The 22,661-nt window shown below is 35.5% G+C and overlaps 1 protein-coding gene across 22 annotated transcripts in view; it reads right to left on the bottom strand.

Annotated features, from left to right (window-relative positions):
* NRXN1 (neurexin 1) overlaps positions 1–22,661 on the bottom strand; it is a 1,133,502-nt gene that overhangs the window by 318,062 nt on the left and 792,779 nt on the right. For all 22 annotated transcript variants that reach the window (XM_073897720.1, XM_025868729.2, XM_073897726.1 and 19 more), the window contains one exon: positions 2,140–2,321. In XM_073897720.1, coding sequence (XP_073753821.1) covers positions 2,140–2,321 — 182 coding nt within the window. The remainder of the gene's footprint in view (positions 1–2,139; positions 2,322–22,661) is intronic.

The following is a 22,661-nucleotide window of genomic DNA, read 5'->3' as shown; positions in this document are numbered from 1 at the left end:
CAAGGACTGGCTCTCAGATCAAGTGAAAGTCTGAGGATAGCAAATCCAAGAGGCAGAATGTATTGAGACAAAGACTGAACCTAAAGTGAATAGGTGGGCAAACCAACGAGGAGATTCAGAAAGAAGGAAGCCCTCATAGGACAGCTGTCAGAAATCCACAGCAAGTAAAGGAGTTGTGGAAGGTACTGGGTTGTTATGGACACCTAGAAAGTCAATCCATTATGTATGGAGGGACTCTTAAGCCCACATTTGATCAAAATTGGAAAAAAAAAATACCCATTCTTGTAGACTAAAACCCTCTGACCATAAAACAAACAACAGTGGAGTAATTCAATAACATAGCCCCTTATGATTTGAGAGTGATCATTGTAGAAACTTTTCTCAAGGTAAATGTGTAATTGGTGATGGATCAATAAGTAATTTCTTTCAGGAGGGAAAGCACTTGTTTTCTTCTTTTTTCTTTTTCTTTTTTTTTTTTTTTGTTTTTGGAAGTAGCAAGGCTCTTAAATCAGAATGGAGCAAACACATTTAGAAAGTTGAGATAACTCTAAACAGCAAGATCCTTTGCTGCGCTAGTTAAGCTTATCTCAACTGATCATTTATTTATGATGCCATAAAAATCAGGATGCTTTCAATTTTGATTGTTAGATACTTGCTGAAAGGCAGTTGAAGTTACTTTCCCAGGGTTCCCATTTGACAACTGCATTTTGAATTGAAAATTTATGACGGTTCAATAATGGTTGTGCTGAGGTGTTTTCTTGTTTTTGTTTTTGTTTTGTTTTCCCCTTTTTTCCTAAGATTAGCAATGAATTCAGCTCTTGTGGTCAGTGTAAACCCCTACTCAGCTAAATGGAAATTCTAGAGGTCTGATGGAAAACTAAGATTAAGAAAATAAATGAATAAAACTTTGAAAATTAAGACGCTGCAAAAGTCTGTGATCATGTATTTTGGTGTTTGATAGTTTTCCTAATCATTTGAGGATGAAGGCCTGAAGGCCAGTTTCTAAGAGAAAAGAACACATTGACCTAATCAAATTGTCTTCTGAGGCATGGGTGCTGGTGAAGGGAGAACTTATAGGGATAGACAAAAGCAAAACGAAACAAATTTACATAAACACATGAGACAGAAAAGATAAACTACACCTCAAGGATAAAAAGGGAAATGGAGAGATTATATACTTTTGAAACCTTCCAGAAATTATAGATATTCAATTAAGAACTATGATGACAAGAACCCATTAGAGTTATTGAATATGTGACACTTTCCTATAGTTGTTACTTTTATATATCAGTAAAATAGTAATATCGCTTAGCAATGAGAGACCATATGTACTTCCGTGCAAATACTGCTATAAAACGAGATAAAGAATTACAAGTATACAAATCAGTAACTCTTTGAATGCAGAGATATGGGGCAGAGTCTCCAAGCTATAGTCAATTATGGCAACTTTAAAAGGTTAAAAAAAAAGTCTTTTTTTTTTTTCCCATCTATGATATGCTGACTAAGTTCTTATAGTAGGCTTAGAGCTTGGGGAAAAAGGAATCGTCCCAGGATATAAATGCTAACAGTCCATTTTATTTTCTTCATACTTATGTATCAAAATGAGTATAAGACAGCATAGAAACAATCTTTTCACCATTTTCTTTCCTACCCCTAATTACCCTTGAAGTTCCCTTTTCTCCCATCCATTGCATGTTAACTTTAGACAATTGGTTTCTAAGTGAAGAAAGAAATAAGGACACTGGGTTCAGATCTTTTGATGTTACCAGTATTACAACCTCATGCTTCTAGTCAGATGGAACAGTATCAACGAGGCAATAACTCAGCTTATTAATTTAGCAAGTCTGCCTAAAGTCACTAAAAACATACCAAAATAAATCTTTCTTCTAAACAGAGAATTGCGAGGAATTAACACTTAACAACCAAAAAATATATTTTCTATTGTAAAGAACATTTTTAGCAACAGCAGTTGGACTAAGGTCTTATTACTTCTTAAGTGTATTTCTATTTTCTGTACCCAAGTGCTGGTTGCTGGGGAGGAGAAACTTCTAAAAGGCAGAATTATAAGTTATTTATGATAATAATTAAAAAAACTAACAGTAAAAAATAAAAGCTGAATCTTATTTTTAAAGTACTTACTATATGCAGCTCTAGGTAGTCACCCAGGCCAGAAGAACTGTCCACTCGCACCAACACAGCTTCTTTTTGCACAGTGCTAAACCCTATGGCCAGTCTGTCTGCTCGTGTACTTGGCCGGTCATTAGGAGGCCACTTATACGTGATTTGTCCACCACCTTTGCTAAAGATATATGTCGTCCCAGCTGGAAAACAAAAACCAAAAGCAATTAGTCCAAATACATCTGGTACACAACTTTCCTGTATCTGTTACACTGACATATCAGTAAATGATTAAATTTACAGTATAGCAAAAATGAAAAACAAACATGAAACTACGGCAAAAACAGTGAGCAAATCACAGATTTTAATCAAACAGGCTCAAGAAAAAGAACAGAGGATTTTTAGAAGAAATATCAAGGCAGCTCAGTTTTTAATATACTCATTAAACCTACCAGCAGGTGTTTCAGAACAAATGGGGGATTACTACTTTTTCCATTGAGTTGGACAAGCATGGAATCTTATAGAGTTTTAGTTCTCCCTGCCAGTTTTTTAGCAATAGTTTAGTAGGAAACACTGACTTTGGCTGCTTCTAAAAGGAGCAGAAACATATATCAACTTGTTTTTGAAACAAGAGTTACATGTGCATGTGACAGGATCATATAGCACAGCGAAGCAAATCACAAATACACTATGAATCAACTTTTACAGGGAAAGGGTGTATTCACCCACATGATAACTAATGGATAAATAGTCATAAGCCCCAGGAGTCACGTCAGATAATAGATCTCATCAACAAAAGTGAGATTTTACTTAACAAGCAATATCTAGTAGCTGTCAAGCTATCCAGGATCACAAAAAGACCCTTTTTTTTTTTTTTCCTGAAAGTGAATGCTAGTCTTACAGTACTAAGAATATCACAGCCTCATTTGGTGAGTGTTCAAATTTTACTTTATGGTGTTGATGTCAGTAAATTATCCATCTTGCTTTAAAAAGAGTTTTCTTTCAAACAAGTTTACTAAGCATCCAATGCACTGAAGTCCTATCTCATTGCACCACAACAAAATCTATCTCACTGAATGCAATAAAATGGAATTTTTAAGTCAGAACATTTGGAAGAGATGTGCAAAGATATAGGTACATATATATGGAGAGAGAGAGGAGAAAAGACCTTTCTTCACACTAAAAGGACCACAGAAACACTTGCAAAGTTATCCCAGGAACAGATGTCATTAGGGTATAATTTATAGAGGGTAATATAGCCAGCCTTCCAATAACAAAGGATGCCAACATATATGTATTGTGTTCCCACTATGTGCCAAACATGGTAAGGAAAGTGGGAAGAGTAAATATTAAAATTTAGGCAACAAAGCATCTTGTGTTTATAGAAAAACAGCTTCTACCAAGAGTAAGGCTTATATGTAAAAGGTGCGTGTACAGTGGGATGTTTTCAAGATTTCTACACATTAAATTTCTACCATTACCATATTTACAAATTGAATGAAGTTGACTTAATGTCATGTTTGAGTACATTTAATTAAATAGCTGATAATATTTTGTTTTCTCATTTTGTATTTTGGAGCCAACTGCCCTTTGTTGTCTGTCTGAAACATTTCCAAAGGCCTTTCAGAAACTCCCAAGGCCTCTGCAATATGCCTCCTGCCTGACTGGTTCAGAAAGACTTGGTATGTAGACATGACAACAGAAACATGTCAGGATAATATTAAATGTAAAAGTGATAAAATAGAATCTTGTTAGAACGCAATGGTAGAGAGGCTATGAATTCCCTATTCATTTTTTTTTTGATACTAATGCATGAAAGTAGTTTCTCTCTCTCATGTGAAAATAGTTAAGTTGTACTTCAAAGGCACCAGTCAATATGCAAGTAAAGAACATTCAGAATGTAGAGATTTGGGTATCAGAAATCCTGGAGCCTCCAGGACCATTTATGTTCTATATTATTGGAAGTTTGTTACTCAGGATATTAATAAGAACTATTTGATAAATATTTTTCAGCTTGGTAAATTTTTCTCAGATGATTAACTATTAAATGTTTCACTAAAACCTACATTGATAAAAATTGGACAAGACTATATAAAAGTGAAGTCTTCTTTAACAGGAGACTGTGGTGGTGAACTCTGAGTGTAGGTACTTAATTACTTTTATTTTGCACCTTTTAATTAACTTTGTTCTCTAGTGACTATGTAGTTCCTATGAATTAAGACAAATATTCAAAACTAGAGATGCTGCATAACAATGTAAAACATATCTAAGAATTCAGATGTTTTCTAGAATCACCAGAAGAAGGTGGTGGTGTAAAGCAAAACATCTTACATCACATAGAGGTTCTTCATATTAAAAATATCACTTTCACAATAATTTTTCATTTCTTCTCCACTCCTGGATGGAAAGCAGGGGAAGCAGGAGCCCTGTGTTACATTTGAGGAAATTGAATCATAAAGATGGATTTGTTATCTAAAGTTGCAACCTTTGTTAAGTGGCAGTGCTAGGAGGAAACCTAGTACCCAGACTCCCACTGCTGTATATTTTTTATTACAGAAATGTTTCTGTTATCATAACAAGACAGTCAAGAACAAGTTAATTGGATGTGTCAGTCTGAATTTATCAAGGCCAACTGTTATCATATTCTAATGTCTCATATCCATAAAGTGACATTTGCACCTCATGATCATATACTGTCCTTTCACCTCACAATGCTTTTAAAAAAAGAAAAATAACATGTAAATGTGAAATGACAGAACATTTAATATATGTAGATTAACATTTAGTTTAGGGTATACGTCCCAAAACTTAGGGAACTACGAAAGTTTCTAGTTGCTGAGCTACAGAATGGGAGGATAATAATTTAAAGGTTTATATTTTCAGTAACGTAAATGTCACAATACAAACATTGTTACCCAAGATTTGATTTCATCTCATATTTCAATAAGTGTTAAGACTTGGCGACTAGCATGCTATTAACTACTGTCTTTCTTAAAACAACTTTCCAGTTCTTTAAGCTTCACCATAACAAAGCAAAAACAATTTTACTACCTTGTGCCAAACAATGCAATTATTTCTAGCGTCTTTTTTTCTCCAGATATATCTGGAAAGCAATCTCCCTTGCCTCTTCTTCTGTACGCACAACAGTGGATTGTATTGCACTCATCAGCATAATTCCATAATAAGTGAGAGAATTAGATGTCCAGTTCCAACCCCCCCGGCCACTCTCTCCCGACCTCTATAAGCATCTTGGCTTTCTTAAAAGGAAAAAAAAAAAATCATATCAAACTCTACAAAATCTCCTATGTTCTTAAATCCCCTTTCTATCAAGATAGAAAATTACAAGTGTATTCTATTCTAGTAACCTTAAAAATATGACAGTACTCCCACAGTAAAATATAGTGGGTCAGATGACTACAGTTTTAAAATCTACTTCATTTAGTATGCATTTTTCTGAAGAAGGACATGATGTACTTACTATAGCGGACAGCTAAAAAATTAAGAATATAGGCTCTGAACAGACCTGGGTTCAAATTCCAACTGAATCATTTACTAGCAACAATGACTTTGGCCAACCTATTTATTCTAAGTCTTGGATGTCCCATCTGAAAAAAAGGAGGACACTAACACTATCTACCTCATGGAGCTTCCACCAAAATTAAATGAGCTATCACACAGTAACACCTTAGTCCAATTCGTGGCATATGGTAAGTGCCCAGTAACATTTACAGAGAACAGACGGTGCGTGCGGTGGAAGTGTGTGTGTGTGTGTGTCTGTGTATGTGTTAAAAATATAAAATAACGAAAAAAGTATAAAATAATGAACACTGCAACATTGTTGTTTTATTTTAATATAAGTTTGGAAAAGTAGGAGTCATTTCAAAGTTGAGTGAAAACCAAATGCCTTTGAAGAAATGACTTTCCTCCATCCTAGTTCTTATTAAACTCTTCAGTATTTCATTGCTTGGACTAGCAATTTTTCCACATAAACCCATTATATTATTATTTACATTCACTAGAACTTGACAATGAGAAGGATATTAAATTGCATCACATGGCAGCTTTCATGAGAAAAAGAATATTAGTTCATCATCATAAAACATCTAGCATGGCAAGATTTATAGCATGATGCAAAAAAAATTCACTTCAACTGTTAAATAAAGGAGTGAGTCTATACAAAATGAACTGCAGTCTAGCTTTATTATTTTAATTTTATTTTTATAGAAACATGTTTTATTGTATTATATAAGTAAATTCAATGTGCAGCAACAGCACATCGCAATCACTGTTCCAAGCGTTTTAGGAACATAGAAAGGCACGTGAAGAAATGTGTCACCTTTATTATTTATGCATGGTTTTATATGACAATCACTGACACATCAGTGCCATGACTACTAATGGATTTAGTGCAAATTAACCTCGACATCCATCACATCACTGAATGTATGGATGACTCAAACTTAAAGTGGTTTTCCGCAATCTCCATATTTAAGTCATGCAGCAAATCTGTATTACTGCAAATTCATTAACAGAGCTGGCTCCATCAGATGCAAGTTTATCTGTGTCAACATACTTTACGCTGCAATAAATGTCTGTAAAAAATATACATGGGCTCTTATTTCTAATGTCTGAACTGCCTGTGATGTTATAAAAAGAAATATTTTTAGATTTTATTTAACATCTATTTACATAAAGGACTCTCACCCCTCCTTGTCTTATGGCCAACTATCTCTTCCCTAAATGTGCCCACTTAAGCCTCATTTGTTTCTGCAAAAGTTAGTATGTTCCCCCAAATAGAGTGAACCTTCCTCAAAAAGAAGAACAATGGGCATGTATAGGTCTGCTGGATTACTGGTTGCTCTACATCCTTGCTACATGAACAATAACAACCTCTAAATAGATGAGTTTCTAACTTATAAGTATGTGAATAAAAGGTTCCTTTCTGAAAGCCTATAATTCTTCAAATGTCACTGTGTAGCCAACATGAAACATTCAGGCCATTATAATTTTATTAAATGTAACAGGGATATAACACTTTTTTCCCCATTAAAGCTTGCCAGGTACTCAGATGGAATTAAAATAAAACAGTTATAAGTAAGAGGAGTTTTTATTTCTCCTCTTACTCCTCCTTGTGAAGAGGCTATTGTTAAATTTAAATTTTCTGAACAATTTCTACCTATAGAGCATTCTTTTGAATAAAGTTCATAGAAAGTAAAAGCAATGAGAAGGTCACTTTCTGTGACCAAAAAAAAAAAAAAAGTTTTCAACCACAGTAAAATTTCTAAACTGGTGAAACTTAAAAAAATAATAAACCTTAACGAACTCACATGTACACTAAAACAACAACTTATTACAGTTTCAGTTTCTGTAAATTCTTTGCAGGATCACAAAGAACTATTTCATGAAGAGCACTACTGTTTCATAGTAGGAACATTAACAACCCAGAAAAGGTGGGCATTATAACTAGGAGAGATGAATGGAATAAGTAATAAGTAATAAGAGTTCCTGCCAATAATATGTAACCAACTCTAAACCGAAAAGTAGTAACAACAATTACCGACTCTGAGAAGTAAGAGCCAGCCTTCAATGCCACTATTCATCTAAGGATGAACAAATACTAGGGAAAGAAAATGAAAATAAAGACTATATATCATAATTTGAGCCTCTTTATGGAAGACACAGACTTGGTAGAATTGACAAATGCCTCACCACTGGCTAAAAAGAAAGAAAATGACATAGGATTTTTACCTATATGTCTTTGAGAAAGAAAGCAGATAAGTCCTTAATAAAAGAAATAGGGCAAGAAACATGACCTGTCACCACAATGGCTTCGATACTAGCCCTGTAGTCTGCAGGAGACCAGAGCAGAGAAAGTCAAGAAGAGTTTAAGTAATTCCCAAACAGTGAAAGCCTTTTCAAAGTAGCTTGAACAACATTCAAAATAGAACAGGAGGCTTCTCAAATACAGCAAGTCACGTGTTGCGTCAGAATCCTAGACTCTTAGGAATTAAGGCAATTTTGAAGTTTTTTTTTTAAGGACAGTTTGTTGACTATTTATTAAATTCCATGGAAACTGAGAAAGATGGGAAAAGTCAAAATTGTGAGCACCCTGCTTTTGTCCAGTGGAATTTCCCAGAGTGACACTATACAGCGTCACTGCACACATGCTACTCTATTAAACACCAATCATGAACTTGGTTCAGGTTCTTTCACAAAGCTTCTTGAACCCCATACAAATCAGAGATACTGCTAGACTCTCAGGGTCTCCAAGGACTCACTAGGCATTAACAATTAATGTCTCCCAAACTTTCCCTGGGATCAAAGGAGGCTGAATCACTCAGAATCTATAGTAGACTCAGGAGATGTGCAAGCAGAGGAATTCTCTCCTCTAAGCTGATCTATATATGACATTTGGCTCCAGCTCAGCCAAGATACCATTTTAACATAAAAAGTGGTGTGTGCTTATTCAATAAGAAATTTTAATCAAAATATAACTATCTGGAAGATAGAATAGCAAAAAGCTATCATGATTCCTATAAGGTCGGGAATTACTACTCTCCAAGATAATTTCAGTAGTAATTATGCACTTCAATAAGAAAGCAAGGAAATTTTCCTTTTCCCTACCAGCCCAAAACTTTTCTCTTAATAAAAATCTTTTCCTCATAAATATTCCATATTTTTCTATAGTCTATATTTTCTTTAATAAAAATTCTATATTCTGTGATCTTGGGAGGAACAATATATTTAAAAATGCATATTTCTCATTTCAATATCTGACATTTTCATATTTTGACATTTATGGAAAGAGTATGCTACATGAAAAAATGTATTCATTCTTTTGAAAACAAATGTGTTCCTCTTTAATAACTGAAGTAATTCTTTAGGTTATAAGTGGATTCACGGCTGACCTACCCTGTCCATATCTGAGACATTCATTCAGGAATACCACAAATAATGCACAGATTGTGCATTGCACAATCAAAAAGACAGCATTCATATAAGAGATATGAAAGGTGTTCACTGGTCTTATGTGAAGATGTGACTCTACATAATCAATCACTGAAGCCAAGTGTAGTCATCTGGATAAGTTATTCTCTTTTTCTGTCTTATAAGGAAATTAACTGAAACAAGAAAAATTCTTAACCTGACTTACCTGCTGGTTGTCTGATAATTGCCCATTATGTGAACGAAGCTAAGAATATAAAACTTAAAACACACAGCCCTTTTCCCCAAACAGGTAGGACCTGTGCATTAAAGGTAAATATCAGGGAAGGACAGTTTATGAGGGATGCCAAATACATGGTATTCAGTCATGTCATCTATTTTAGATTAAGAAATCTTTGAAAAGGTGACAATATTAAAGGCACTGATTAATGGTAACCTTAAAAAATGACCAGAAAATGATAAACCAGAATAATTATATTAATATCTTTTTAGATCAAAGTCATATAATTAGTTGAATATTTTGAGATAATTTTCAAGGCAGTGAATACCATTTTAAAAAATCTATGCAATAAGTAATACTTCACTTAGTGATTCCTTTGTGATATGCTTTCTTTAAAAAGCTATTTATTATTTCCCTCTCTAAACATGTTATTTAGAAAATATTCCCTCCAGGAACAGTTGAGTTCAATAGTTTGAGTTGCCCAAGCTTATTCCAAGATCAAATTTTAAGTCCTGGAAAGTTTTAAAAGGCTCTTGGGATCTAAGTTCTCTTGCTGAAAAGAAAAACAAAATAAGTGGTATTTCGTCTGCCAATCAGATTAGGAAAAAACTTCATAAAGATAGCAAAGTGATTTAAAGTTAAAAATAAAACCAAGCAAAGCACTCCCACAACCAATAACCCTAAGAACATCAAATGCTTATGTCTTCCCTTCTGAAACTGGACTCCCTCCAGCAGTAAGTGAACTTTATTAAAAAGTCTCTTACAAGTAATTCGGCAATCAATTTGCATTAGAGCTATAGGCAGCCGGGATGGGAGAGAAGAAATCACACCTTCTGGTACTTAAAGAAAAATCTTATTTTAAAGAACATACAATAAGCTGTGTGAGGCCCTAATAAATTCTTAAAATTATTAGCTAGTCAGTAAAAATTGTACTTGACTAATAACAACGTCCTTAAGTTTACCTTTTTTTTTTTTAAATTAATAGTGAAAATGGCTTTCGTCAAGTGTTCGGAGTCAAGAATTTATTAGAACTATGGTGTCAAAAAATTAGTAAGTTATAAAAAAGTGATATAAGCATAGACTTAATGCTGAAATATTCTTAAGATAGCTGAGCAAACCTTTGCATTTCAAATGACAAAATGGAGGCCCAGAGAAAGCAAGTGGTTTCTCAATGTCACACAGATGGTGAGGGTCTGTACGCACCTCTATTCCTAGAGCTTTTTCCACGATGCAGTGAAGAGCTGAGATCAAATGACTGCTTCTTATTTAGAAAAATAAGCTAAAAAAATTCACCAATCAAGGTCTCACTTCAATCATCTCTAGAGTCTTTTTAATGATGCTTTCCTGGACTGGTTTGGAGAGACTCAAAGTTTCTGTAATGACACTTAGCAGAAATGACTCACTCATATTCTGACATTTTCACAATCTAGCCTGAATCTTTAAAAGGTGTGAGGCCTTTGCAAACTTTATTGTACGCATCCTGCTTCCGAAGCTATCCTTGCCTTCGGCTCATTCTAAGGCTCCTGAATTAATGAACACAGATGCAGAAAACAAATTTTCATTATTAATGCAATAATCACTTCTATTCTATGACAGAAAGGCCTTATAACTTTTTGCCAGTGACAATGTTTCCTGCCCTTAGCAGTGGAATTAAATCCTGAACACAAAAGTACATGTGGTTATTTTGAACTATTTGCATTACATATTTAATAAAGGGGCCACCAGGGACGCCTGGGTGGCTCAGTCGGTTAAGCGTCTGACTTCGGCTCAGGTCATGATCCCAGGGCCCTGGGATCGAGTCCCGCATCGAGCTCCCTGCTCAGTGGGGAGTCTGCTTCTCCCTCTGTTTTCTCTCTCTCTCTGACAAATAAATAAAATAAAATCTTTTTAAAAAGTTGCAAGAAAGTTAAATTGAGGAATATTCTATTCTGAGAATAACTGGCAGCATTCTTCAAAAGAATCAAGTTTAGGAAAAAAAAAAAAAAACGGAAATACTAAGGAGCTGTCCCAGATCAGAAGGGACTGAGGAGACATGATGACTAGATACAATGTGTGACCTTTGTTTAGATGTTGGACTGCAGGAAAGGACATTAGTGGGATAACTGATAATGTTTAAAGAAGGTATGTAGGTTAGTACATTGTATCAGTGTTCATGTCCTAGTTTTAATCATTGTATTATGGTATATAAGATGTTAACTTTGACAGCTGGCTGAAGGGATGAGGGTACTTTTGTACTTTTTTTTAAAATTTTTGTAACTTTTTTGTAAATCTATAAGTATTTCAAGGGGCACCTGATGACTCAGTCAGTCAGGCATCTGCCTTCAGCTCAGGTAGGTCTCAGTGTCCTGGGATTGAGCCCCACACATCGGGCTCCCTGCTCAGCGGGGAGTCCGCTTCTCCCTCTCTCTCAGCCCCTCCCCTGCTCCTTCTCTCTCTCTCTCTCTCTCTCTCAGATAAATAAATAAATAAATAAAATCTTTTAAAAAATCTAAAAGTATTTCAAAATAACTTTTAAACAAAGAAATGTATTGATCATGAACAGCAATTCAATCTTGAATAAGACTGTAGGTCATGGGACTCTATGCAACAAAGGTAGCTGGAAAAATCCCTAGCTCTTGAAATTGTAAAACTGAATAAAAGAAACCTCATTTGAAATGGAGTCTGGAGGCCAGAAGGGGGAGCTCTCATGCCCTACCACTCTTCCTCAATTATAGACCCCAACAGGAAGAAGTCTGTACTACCCCAGAAGGATGCAGAAAGATTTTCTCCTGGCTCAGCAACAGCCCAGCCAATGAGAAACTACCACAACTCAGCCAGTGAAAAGCCACTACACTCGGGGACTTCCAGTTTACTCCCTGGACTCTTCGTTTGTAACAGCCCCTCCCAACTCTCCCCTTACCTCTATAAAAGAACATTCCTCTCCTTTGTTCTCTAGATCTGCCTATGGTTTTGCCATAGTTTGTGTGACCTCATTTGCAATTCTCTGCTCTTCCTAAATAAACCCATTTCCTAGTAAAATATCATAAACTTTATGATAGCTCACACTAGCATGAGCTAATTCCTTCTATAAGTTTGGAATCTAAGAGGGACACTAGTGCCATGGAGAGGCAAAATAAAATAGTGCTAATGCTAACAAAGGTTTTTCTAATACATTACTGATATTTGCATGTGTAGGAATTAGTATAGTTGACTCTTTAACAATGTGGGGTTTCGGGACACTGACCTACAGTGGAAAATCCAAGTATAACTCTGATTGCCCTAAAACTTAATAGCCTACTCTTTACTGAAGCCTTACAGATATTATAGTCAATTAACACATATTTTATATGTCATATATATTATATACTGTATTCTTACAGTAAAATAAGCTAAAGAAAATGTTATTAAGAAAATCTTAAGAGAAAAGGCATTTGCAGTAGTATACTGTATCAAAAAAAAAAAAATCTGCATAGAAGTGGACCCGTGCAGTTCAAACTCATGTTGTTTAAGGGTCAACTATATATACTGTGGTCGTGATGAAAGAGATGAGTCCAAAGACAGGGAACAGTGGTCATTATGGAGGAAAGATTCATATTTCGTCTAATGTAACAAGGAAAAAAAAATCCTGTGTGAGTTTAATTTAGAGGTTGCTTGAAAGACTAAAGGCAGATGGTTTAGTGAGATGGTAGGAAAAGACATTAACTCAAAGTAAGGAGTTGGAATTTTTGACAAAACAAAACACAATGCTGAGACAATAGCAGAAGAACACTGATGGAAAAAGAGAATGGCAATATTACAGCATAATCCAAGAATAAAAACATCCACACACTCAATAAAGTTATTTAGGCATTTGCTATGTATAAAGCATGACACTAGATGCTACAGATAATAGAGGAGGGATATGTCAAAACTCTAGAATCCAGTTTTTCCACAACTATCACTACTCATTCAATCAGAAGTCAATTTTTGACTTTCTCTTTTATATTCCCATTCTTAGAGCCACTGTTCATATTACATCACCTTTAATCTCCTCCTTACTGATATGATACCATTCGGCCTCTCCTTAATTTAAATCTACCTTACAAACTAAAAGTTCATTTTTTTCAAATAGCATGTGCAATCACTTCTCTATTCAAAGACCACCACCATCTATCAAATTAAGTGAAAAATCATTATTGTAACTTTAAACTTTACATCCTCCCTATAACCCAACCCTCTACTTCAGGCAAACTGAAGAGTTCACTTGGTCTCCCAAAATACCCCCAAATTCTCTTTAGGGAAGACAGAATTTAATATGGTTCTGGAAAAATAAGAGAAAAAAATATTAGTGTAGGCAGGACTCTCAAGAAGAAAAGTCACAGAGGCACAAAATGGGTTCCAGAAATAAGCCCTAGATCCACTTGTATTAATAGGAAGTTACTTTTTTTTTTTTTAAAGAAGCTGATACATTTTAAGCACCACTATTTCCTATCTCTTTGGGTCCTGAACTAAATCTCTAGATAAATACAGAGTACAAATCACATAGTTGAAATTCGGACTGTTCAAGGTCAGTATTAAAAAGAGATTAGATTAGTTCCAGTATCTCAGTATATTCATAATTCTATGAAATGCAAATTTCCTTAGGAAGATTCACATAACTTCACAAATGTAGGAAAAAAAACATGATACTAATGTCATAAGATAGAAACTTTATTTAATAAGAAGTGTCTTGGTGATATCTGCTATTTACCACAAATCTTTTCATTCTATCTTTGTCAGAAATAAAACCATTTCTCATTTTTTTAAGTCTTGCTCTATGCTTAGATGAAAAAATAATAATGGTAACCAAAATTAAAATAAAGTGTGTGTAACTGATTTGTTTGTTTATTCATCTTAGGCTCTCCGAAATCTTAGACTCTTAGACTTATCTTAGTCTTAGATTAAGACTTAGACTTATCTTAGACTCTCCGAAACAGCATATGAAGACAATAAGAATAAAATTCAGCCAATTCTGAGACGTATCAATCCACATATTTTCATAATAAAAATTATAAGCAAAAAATTGGGACGCTAGACCACTTTTTTTGACAAACAATTGTGGGTATTTATAATTTAAAATTGAAAGAGGGAAGTTTTTTAACCCTTGAAATATTTAGCCAATGAAATTCAACAAAGGAAATGAATTTTGAAAGTGATTTAAAAAAAAAGCGTTCACTACAGAGATCTTTCTATTTCACCACCCATGTGAAGATATATAACTATGTGTGAGAGTTGTTTTTGAAGTTGAAATGATTGAAACCTTAGAAGGTGGATTAAAGTGCCAAATCAGCCCTGGGGCAGGGAAGTGTCAAACCTTTCTTCTTTTGTATTTGGTTCATAAAATTCTATCTTCCTAGACTAAAATTACAAGGTGGTTCCAATCTGCACCTCAGATCCTTGAATGCTCAGGTCCCCAGTCTCAAAAGACCCTCAGGTTTGAAACATAAGTCTTTGAGTTCTAGCATCTTCAAATAGCATCTCTGAAAATGGTTGAGAAAGACCTATAGGACAAAGAGGGAAGAGCCCTACTAAGGGGTGAAGTAGGCTTCAAACTTTGAAACATCCAGATTTGGGATCATCCTTAAAAGTTTAATTCATTCTGAATTGGTTATTGTATTCAAATGAAGTTTGCATACCATCTGTCTTTGAAGTCGTTTAAATTAAGTTTTATGGCTCTTGAGGGAAAAAGAGGCCATTTCTAACTCAGTATAGTCTGCTTACTACTATCAATCACTAATTAGAATTAATTATTAAGGAAGTGATTCCTTTTTTTTCCTTGAATATTCTAAATCATTTATCAAAGGATGACATGCCTTTTTGTTTCTTCTTTGGTATACTGAAGTCATGGTCATATGACTTTTGGGTAGATACTACTGAAGCGATGATTTTGGTCAGATGCGTGACAATAATGCCATCCAAAAGCTACATTTAACCAAGCAAGCAGTATTTTTGGAACAGCGGGCAGTATAAAAGTGCTTTGTGAATATTAACATATTCTAGTAAATTAGTTTGCACTCATTAGCATAAGCAATTACTTACTGTTTAGATGCAGCTCGTATTAAATTGGCAAGCAATTTGCAAGAATTAAAACATAACAGAGAGGGCTTTCTGAAAATTCAACAATCTACGGAGACAAATGATGCTACTAGGTTCACAGACCATGTACCAAATATGGTTACCCATTAAACATACTTAGTGATTTTGTAACCATGGTTCAGACACTATCAGTAGAATTATACATATCAGACACTAGAAGGCATTAAAAAAAAAAAAGAGGCTTCAGGAGGAAGCAGGAAGTCTTTGTTTGCTGAGAATGAGCTACTTGTCACTTTGAATAAGTTTTGGTACTTTAGTAACCCAGTGCACTGTCTTGAGCTATCTGGTACTACCCAAGGTGTCCCTTTTAAGAAGTTTCTTTCTTTTTTTTTTTTTAAGATTTTATTTATTTATTTGACATTGAGAGAGACACAGTGAGAGAGGGAACACAAGCAGGGGGAGTGGGAGAGGGAGAAGCAGGCTTCCCGCGGAGCAGGGAGCCCGATGTGGGGCTCGATCCCAGGCCCCTGGGACCATGACCTGAGCCAAAGGCAGACGCTCAACGACTGAGCCACCCAGGCGCCCCACTGAATATAACTTTTTTTTTTAAAGATTTTATTTATCTGGGAGAGAGTGAGTGGGAGGGGTAGGCAGAGAAAAAGACTCCCCGCTGAGCAGGGAGCCTGATGTGGGGCTGAATCCCAGGACCCTGGGATTGTGACCTGAGCCGAAGGCAGACACTTAAATGACTGAGCCATGAAGGAGTCCCAAGAAGTTTCTACTGTCTTGGTCATTCCCTCTATTTATCTCAGTGGCAGAGACTGCTGACGTTTACAACTATGCATAATGCCTTCTTTAATAACAGAACTCGAAGCTGGGCATAAGCTAAATTGAATGTAAGCAGGCCATGCAGCTGTCCAGCTGGATACCTACATCTCCTATTCTCCCTTGCAGCTTGACAGGGCCAGCTCAGGTCTGGCCAATGATATGTGAGCAAAAGTGGAGCTGTGCCTTCCTGACCATGTGCCTCTTTCTTCTTGCTGAGCAATGACAAAAAGCTGCTGGCTGCCTCAACAACCTAGACCTGGAAGCAACAGGTTGAGAACTGTACTCTTCCAGCCGGGGCCTCCTGAAGTGTAACTACTGTGTGAGGAAAAAAAAAAAATACATTTTATTCATCCCGAAGTATTTTGAGATCTCAGTTTTATAGCAAAAGCTGTTTATATAGCCTTTAAAACAATATGACAAAACATCCCCATCTATTTTTTTATGCTTATAACAGTCAAGTAAATTTGACAGGGAAACTATCTCTATTTTACAAATTTGAAAGAAAGTGGTATTTACAGAGGTAAAATCATTTGTCCGTGGTCACAGAGTGATGCAACTTTTCCTATCAAAACCTTCCACAGAAGGTAGGAATAATCTATTACTCTTTTTACAGTCAACCAATGTTACTCACTCTGGCGTATTCGATAGTGAGGGTGTCACATGTTTTCATGGATCTCCCCAATTCCCAAACTCTTTTCTTCCTTACATGAACAAAGTGGTACATTTGCAAAACATGGTAAAGGAATTTGTCTGTGACCCTGAAGCAAAGCGAAATTAATTGACCCACAATGACCCCTCAGCTTGAATATAGAGCATTTACTTTAGCAACCTTTTAATTGTAAATTCTTTCTCTGCCCTTTGAGATATAAATATTCTCCCAGCTTGTTGACAGTTTTACAGCTCAGGAAAGTCTTTCTCCAGGGCCTGGGAACCATCTCTTTGAAATGTAATCATCAAGAAAGATAGGATCCCTCTCTCCCAGTCTCTGCAGAAGTATAGACGCCTTATATGGATCAGCACCAGCTAACAAGCACGATGGACCTAATTACACTGAGCAACCCACAGTGGTCTCCAATATGTACCCATTAGCTCACCCCAGGTCTTAAAAATGTCTCCTGCCTTTTGTTTCAGTGCAGTGGAGTCCTAGCTTTTCCCCCATTAGAAAAGTTTTGAATAAAGTCTTCCTTACCAAATAGATGATAGATAGATAGATAGATAGATAGATAGATAGATAGATAGATAGATAGATAAATTCTTCCTTACCTAAGTTTAACTTGTTTGGTGCAATATTTCTTTGATTCCATCACTCATTCATATTTATTATATTATTCTGCCACCTAAGCTAATCAGTCTCAGAAAGAACAATAGTAACCCAGTCAAAATTAAAAAAAAGAAAACTGTTCCCTCATTTGAATTTCATTCCCTCATTCTCAGAGGAAATTCCATACTTCTTCATACAATATAAAAAAAGTATTATCAGGGAAGCTTAGTAATAAGAAATCTGGAAAAATTTTACTTGGAGGTATTTTCATATACTAATCAAAATGCTAAATAACATTTTATAGCAACATTTTGAGTAACATTCACCTAGTGTGAATGGTTTGTTTGTTTTTTTTAAAGATTTTATTTATTTATTTGAGAGAGAGAGAGAATGAGAGATAGAAAGCATGAGAGGGAAGAGGGTCAGAGGGAGAAGCAGACTCCCTGCTGAGCAGGAAGCCCGATGCGGGACTCGATTCCGGGACTCCAGGATCATGACCTGAGCCAAAGGCAGTCGCTTAACCAACTGAGCCACCCAGGCGCCCCACCTAGTGTGAATTGTAAGAGATACTTCTATAGCAATGCAATGAGCACTCAATCTCCATTTCCTGAGAATAGTTACCACAAAAAACAAATACATAATCATCAACATAGAGTAAATTCTACCTCTTTCATTTTGTATCAATTTTGTTTTGTTTGTCTCTAATATTCTATCCTGGGGATTATAATTAGTTGTAATGGTTCCTTGTATTTACCTCAGAGCCTAGAACACCACCAGGTACTTACTTCATAAATCTCTAACAACATTTGATACGGTGAACAAAATAAAATACATCATGTCCCAAACTATTTTAAGGATATCTTTTATTTTCATTTGATGTTTTGGAATCAAATATCTTTCTACTATATGTATAACAAGGAACTTGTTAATGAGAAGCTGGAAAACAAAGAAAAGCCTAATGAGTTAAAACCTATGTCAGCAACTTTTGTCAGTGTCTTGAAAAGAACTATAATTTAGAAAATACCGTGAAAAGTCCTATAAATTGAGAATACTGAGAAAAAAGATTAATATATATGTGTGTGTGTGTGTGTATTAGATATATATGTCTATATATATATATCAGCTGACCATTTTCTCTGTTCAACTGTTCACTTTGGAATAAAAGAAAAACTATTTTCTGTTGATATACATATATATTATTTTGGAGTATAGATTTATATATATTCATGTAATCGTGTATACTTGCGCACTCTTCTTTCAACTCTAATGAGCATATACTTAAAACTCATAAAAATAAAAACTCTGTGTATATATTATATACCTAATCTCAGGAAAGAAAAATAAAATGTCATGTTCATTGATCAGAGAAGGTGAGCTGTCCCCAAGATCACAATGCAGACAGATAAGTCAAAATAACAAAGCAGAACAAATAAAATACGAAAGAATAACCCTTCCCTTGAAGAATGGACTAAAATAAGTCTCTTTGTCATGCTACTCAAATTCAGATTTTTTTTAAACTAAAATAATCAAGCTCTAAATCCAAGAAAAATTCTCAAGCTGGGATTTTATTTATTCTCATGCAAATAACCATCTAAATTAATTATAAAGGGGCATTTTAAAGGCTAGAAAATAACACTTTTTCTCCACAAGATGTTACGGTTTTTCAAGCAGTGTGAAGATTCTCATATCAAGAAATGTTCAAACATTTTTTTAATTCTGCCATTTTAATATTTGTAACCAACAGTTATTTCCATATTCATTTACCATGCCCTTATCTGTTTGGCAAATACCATTTCTCCTCCATGTACTATATTACACATTTAGAGGTGTAGATTCCCAAAATAGCACAACCAATTTCCCTTTCAATCCTGCTAACAATATGAAACCATAAAACCCACACTGTCTGCACCCACTAGGAAGATGTATGGAATGGATTCAGAATCGGAAATGGTAATTTCCACTGTAACTTCAAAGGGCATTCACCAATAAGCTAATCAAATGTTTCTGTGCTCGTGAAGAGGGGATAGCATGCCAGATTTACTGTGTAAGGAAATGCACAGAACAGCAACATCTATTCTAAAAGTAGCCTGGACACACCCTAAACAGATCAGTTACCATGCTTTTTACTATCATCAGACCTTACTCTCCCTAGATAATCTTCAGCATGTCAAAGAGACTTGCCAGGGATGGGGTGTATACTAAAGCAAAAAGGGATCCGTGTGGAGGATTTTTACTGGGGGGAATGACATGATCAGTTTTGAATCTTAGCAAGATTACCAAGGCTTCTATGCAGAAAAGGGGATGGGTAGGGGAAAAGTGAGACAAAGGAGGCCCGGAAGATTATTTCACAAAACAATCAACTATAATGACCTAGGAAAAGAAGTAGACAGATGTGCGAACATAAAGGAGGTAATGTGAGAGTTTTCAATGATTAATCAGATGTGATAAGGGAAAGAGGAAAAATCATAAGTCATTCCTAGGTTTCCGACCTGGAAAGGGGGTAGACACTATGCCATTCATTCAATGAGATGGAAAGCATCAGAGAAGGAATAGAATGAGTAAGAAATAGGAGTTTGATATGTTTGAATATAGTCATCTTCTTCCATGTGGGACTATTATATCATCATTATAGTCCTGTAATATTTAGCACACTGAAGCGTACATGGAAGACATTTTTCAGTATGCTACTAGTGGGTCAGACATAGAAATTAGAAAGGATGTTCTAATGGAAACCACTGTATATACTTTTTCTTAAAATAATTTTTACAAGACGTAGATATCTTGTATCTCTGTAATACCTTTAAAATATTCTCTAGATGTCATACTTAGCTTTTAATAAGACCTTTCTATGAAACCCACCTGACTGGCTACATTTGTCATGTGAACATTTGCAGTGTTGCTTTTCTTCCAATAATTTTAAGAAACTGTTCTATGGAAGAGGTTTAACTACATAATATTCTCCCAGCATGTCTTATGTTTGATTGCTATTTGGTTCTCTGCATGTAATTGCTTGGTTAACTTATTGTGCCTAGTTGATTGGCTTCCTCTGCTCATCAAAATTTTATTAACTGTTTTCTGCACGCAGAGCACTTTAGTAAGTTAGGATATACGTTTATCAGTTATGCTACATAGGTAGCAATAGAGTCAAATGTGACAATATTGGCTGATCTTAGGCTCAAATCCCAGCATCTATAGATGAACATGAGTTATCTGCATGTTTTGCACCTTTGAAAAGTGGAAGGAGAGAAGAAGTTATGCAATCTATAACTATAGAAAAATATACTTATACTCTATTAACTCCATTGACCCTCAGTATAAATTACTTTAAGGCTTTTCCCTAAAGATAAGTCTACTTAGATATTCTGTATCTTAACCATAACTTTAAGCTACTAGACCCTCTGTCTCCAAAAACATAGTGGGCATGGTTACTAGTGGTCCATATGATGCCTTTAGGCAAATTAGAAAAAAGCAAATCTACGTCTAAACCCTTTACTTCCAACTACTGGAAAATCGTCATAGTATACTGATTTTGTCAGAATAAGCCATTTGCTTACGATTTCCTAGAAATTACCATATTGAATATGCAACTCCATGGTGTAACAATGTGAACAGGACCACCTTCACAAGTCTACATCTTGCACAAGAATACACAGCATCCCTTTAGTGACATGTAGGAAACGTCCGGGTTTTGTTCAAGAAGGAGGGAGATTCAGTTCATCTTGGATCCTATTGTTCTGTGGAATATAACCATGTTCCTCAGGGGGAAAGAAATGTGAGAGGCATAGAAAAGAACCATAATGCCTATTCAACCACTTCCTTTCATGCATTGCAAACACCAGTGGCAAAAGAAGTTGAACCTTTTTCTTGGAAAGAAGCAGTTTTGCATAATTGAAATAAGATCAGTCACAGACCTAACTTATGGAAATAAAATTCCAGAAAAAAGAGACAACATGAGAGCAGTGCTAATCCAAGATGCATGAAGAACTAAACCACAGCAGCTAAAGCCATACATTTGAAGCACAGATTTCAGGCAGACAAAAGAGTGACATGTAAAAACGAGACTCTTGGGATCCTGAGGAGAGCAGTCTCTTCCTCTATTCCTCTATGGCTGCTCTCAAGTACAGATTCAATTTTGAGGCAGGTTAAATTGGGGGTCCAAGTGGGAATATGTGGTTAATGAATTTTGTACAATCTTCCTTCTTTTCAATTAAAAAAAAAAAAACCCTCAAAAAGATTTGATGGGCTTTACTGAGTCTTTTCAACTTCCCCCCACCCAGATTGATTTCAGGCCATGGCAGAGACAACCAGACTGCTAATTAAACTATTAACTCTTTCTTCTAATTTGCAAAGCTTTGAGCATTTAGATTCCAGAAGCTACCCCCACTCTGAAGCCCTGAAAGACACAGACTTTCCTCAGACACCCAGGGGAGTTACATATACATTACTCTAGGCCAAATTTGGCCTTGCAAATGAAGCCATATGCACTAACCCAAATTTTTACTGATATTCTCAGACTTTGCTTAACAAATTTATGTAACACGAAAAGCCTTCGAGGTAAGCCCAAAGAGGTTCATTTTTCCTGGAGTTAAATTGAAAGGTGGCAAAAATGAAAGTTCCTCTATGACACTTTTGAAAGCAGCAAGTAGCCAGCGGAATGTGAAGTTGACACAGAATAAAGTGCTATTGAGAATGGAGGAAATCTGCTGAAATCCGGAATATACATATATACACACACACAGAATACATATACATACACACACACACAGACACACACAAACACACACACACACACACACACACATGCATGTACTTATGGAACAGTAATGCCCCTTATGTTAAATATCTAAATATCTAAAAAGGATGTAGGTATTAAATTTTATTTTATTTAAGATTTATTTATTTATTGTAGTGGGGGGAGGGGCGGAGGAAGAGAGTCCCCAAGCAGACTCCCTGCTGAGCGCGGACACAGGGTTCCATCTCACAACCCATGAGATCATGACCTGAGCGGAAACCAAGAGTTGGTCTCAACCGACTGAGCCACCCAGGCGCCCCTGGGTGTTCAATTTTAAAACAAATAACAATGCAGCGAATTCAGTCTCAAAACAGATTTCACTAATTTTGCAAAGATATTTTAACAACCTAAAAATATAAAAATACAATATCTTTTTTAAGGTAAATTGTATCTTTTACCTCTCTCATCACAGCCATGTCTGTGCTCTGAATTCATGAGTAAATTCTACCTGCTCTATGTTAAAA

Source organism: Callorhinus ursinus, unplaced genomic scaffold, assembly GCF_003265705.2.
Source record: "Callorhinus ursinus isolate GAN/ISIS: 27379988/994484 unplaced genomic scaffold, GSC_fseal_2.0 scaffold10, whole genome shotgun sequence".
Classification (NCBI taxonomy): domain Eukaryota; kingdom Metazoa; phylum Chordata; class Mammalia; order Carnivora; family Otariidae; genus Callorhinus; species Callorhinus ursinus.
Note: the sequence above shows the minus strand (reverse complement) of the source record. Positions and strands in the feature narration are given on the sequence as shown.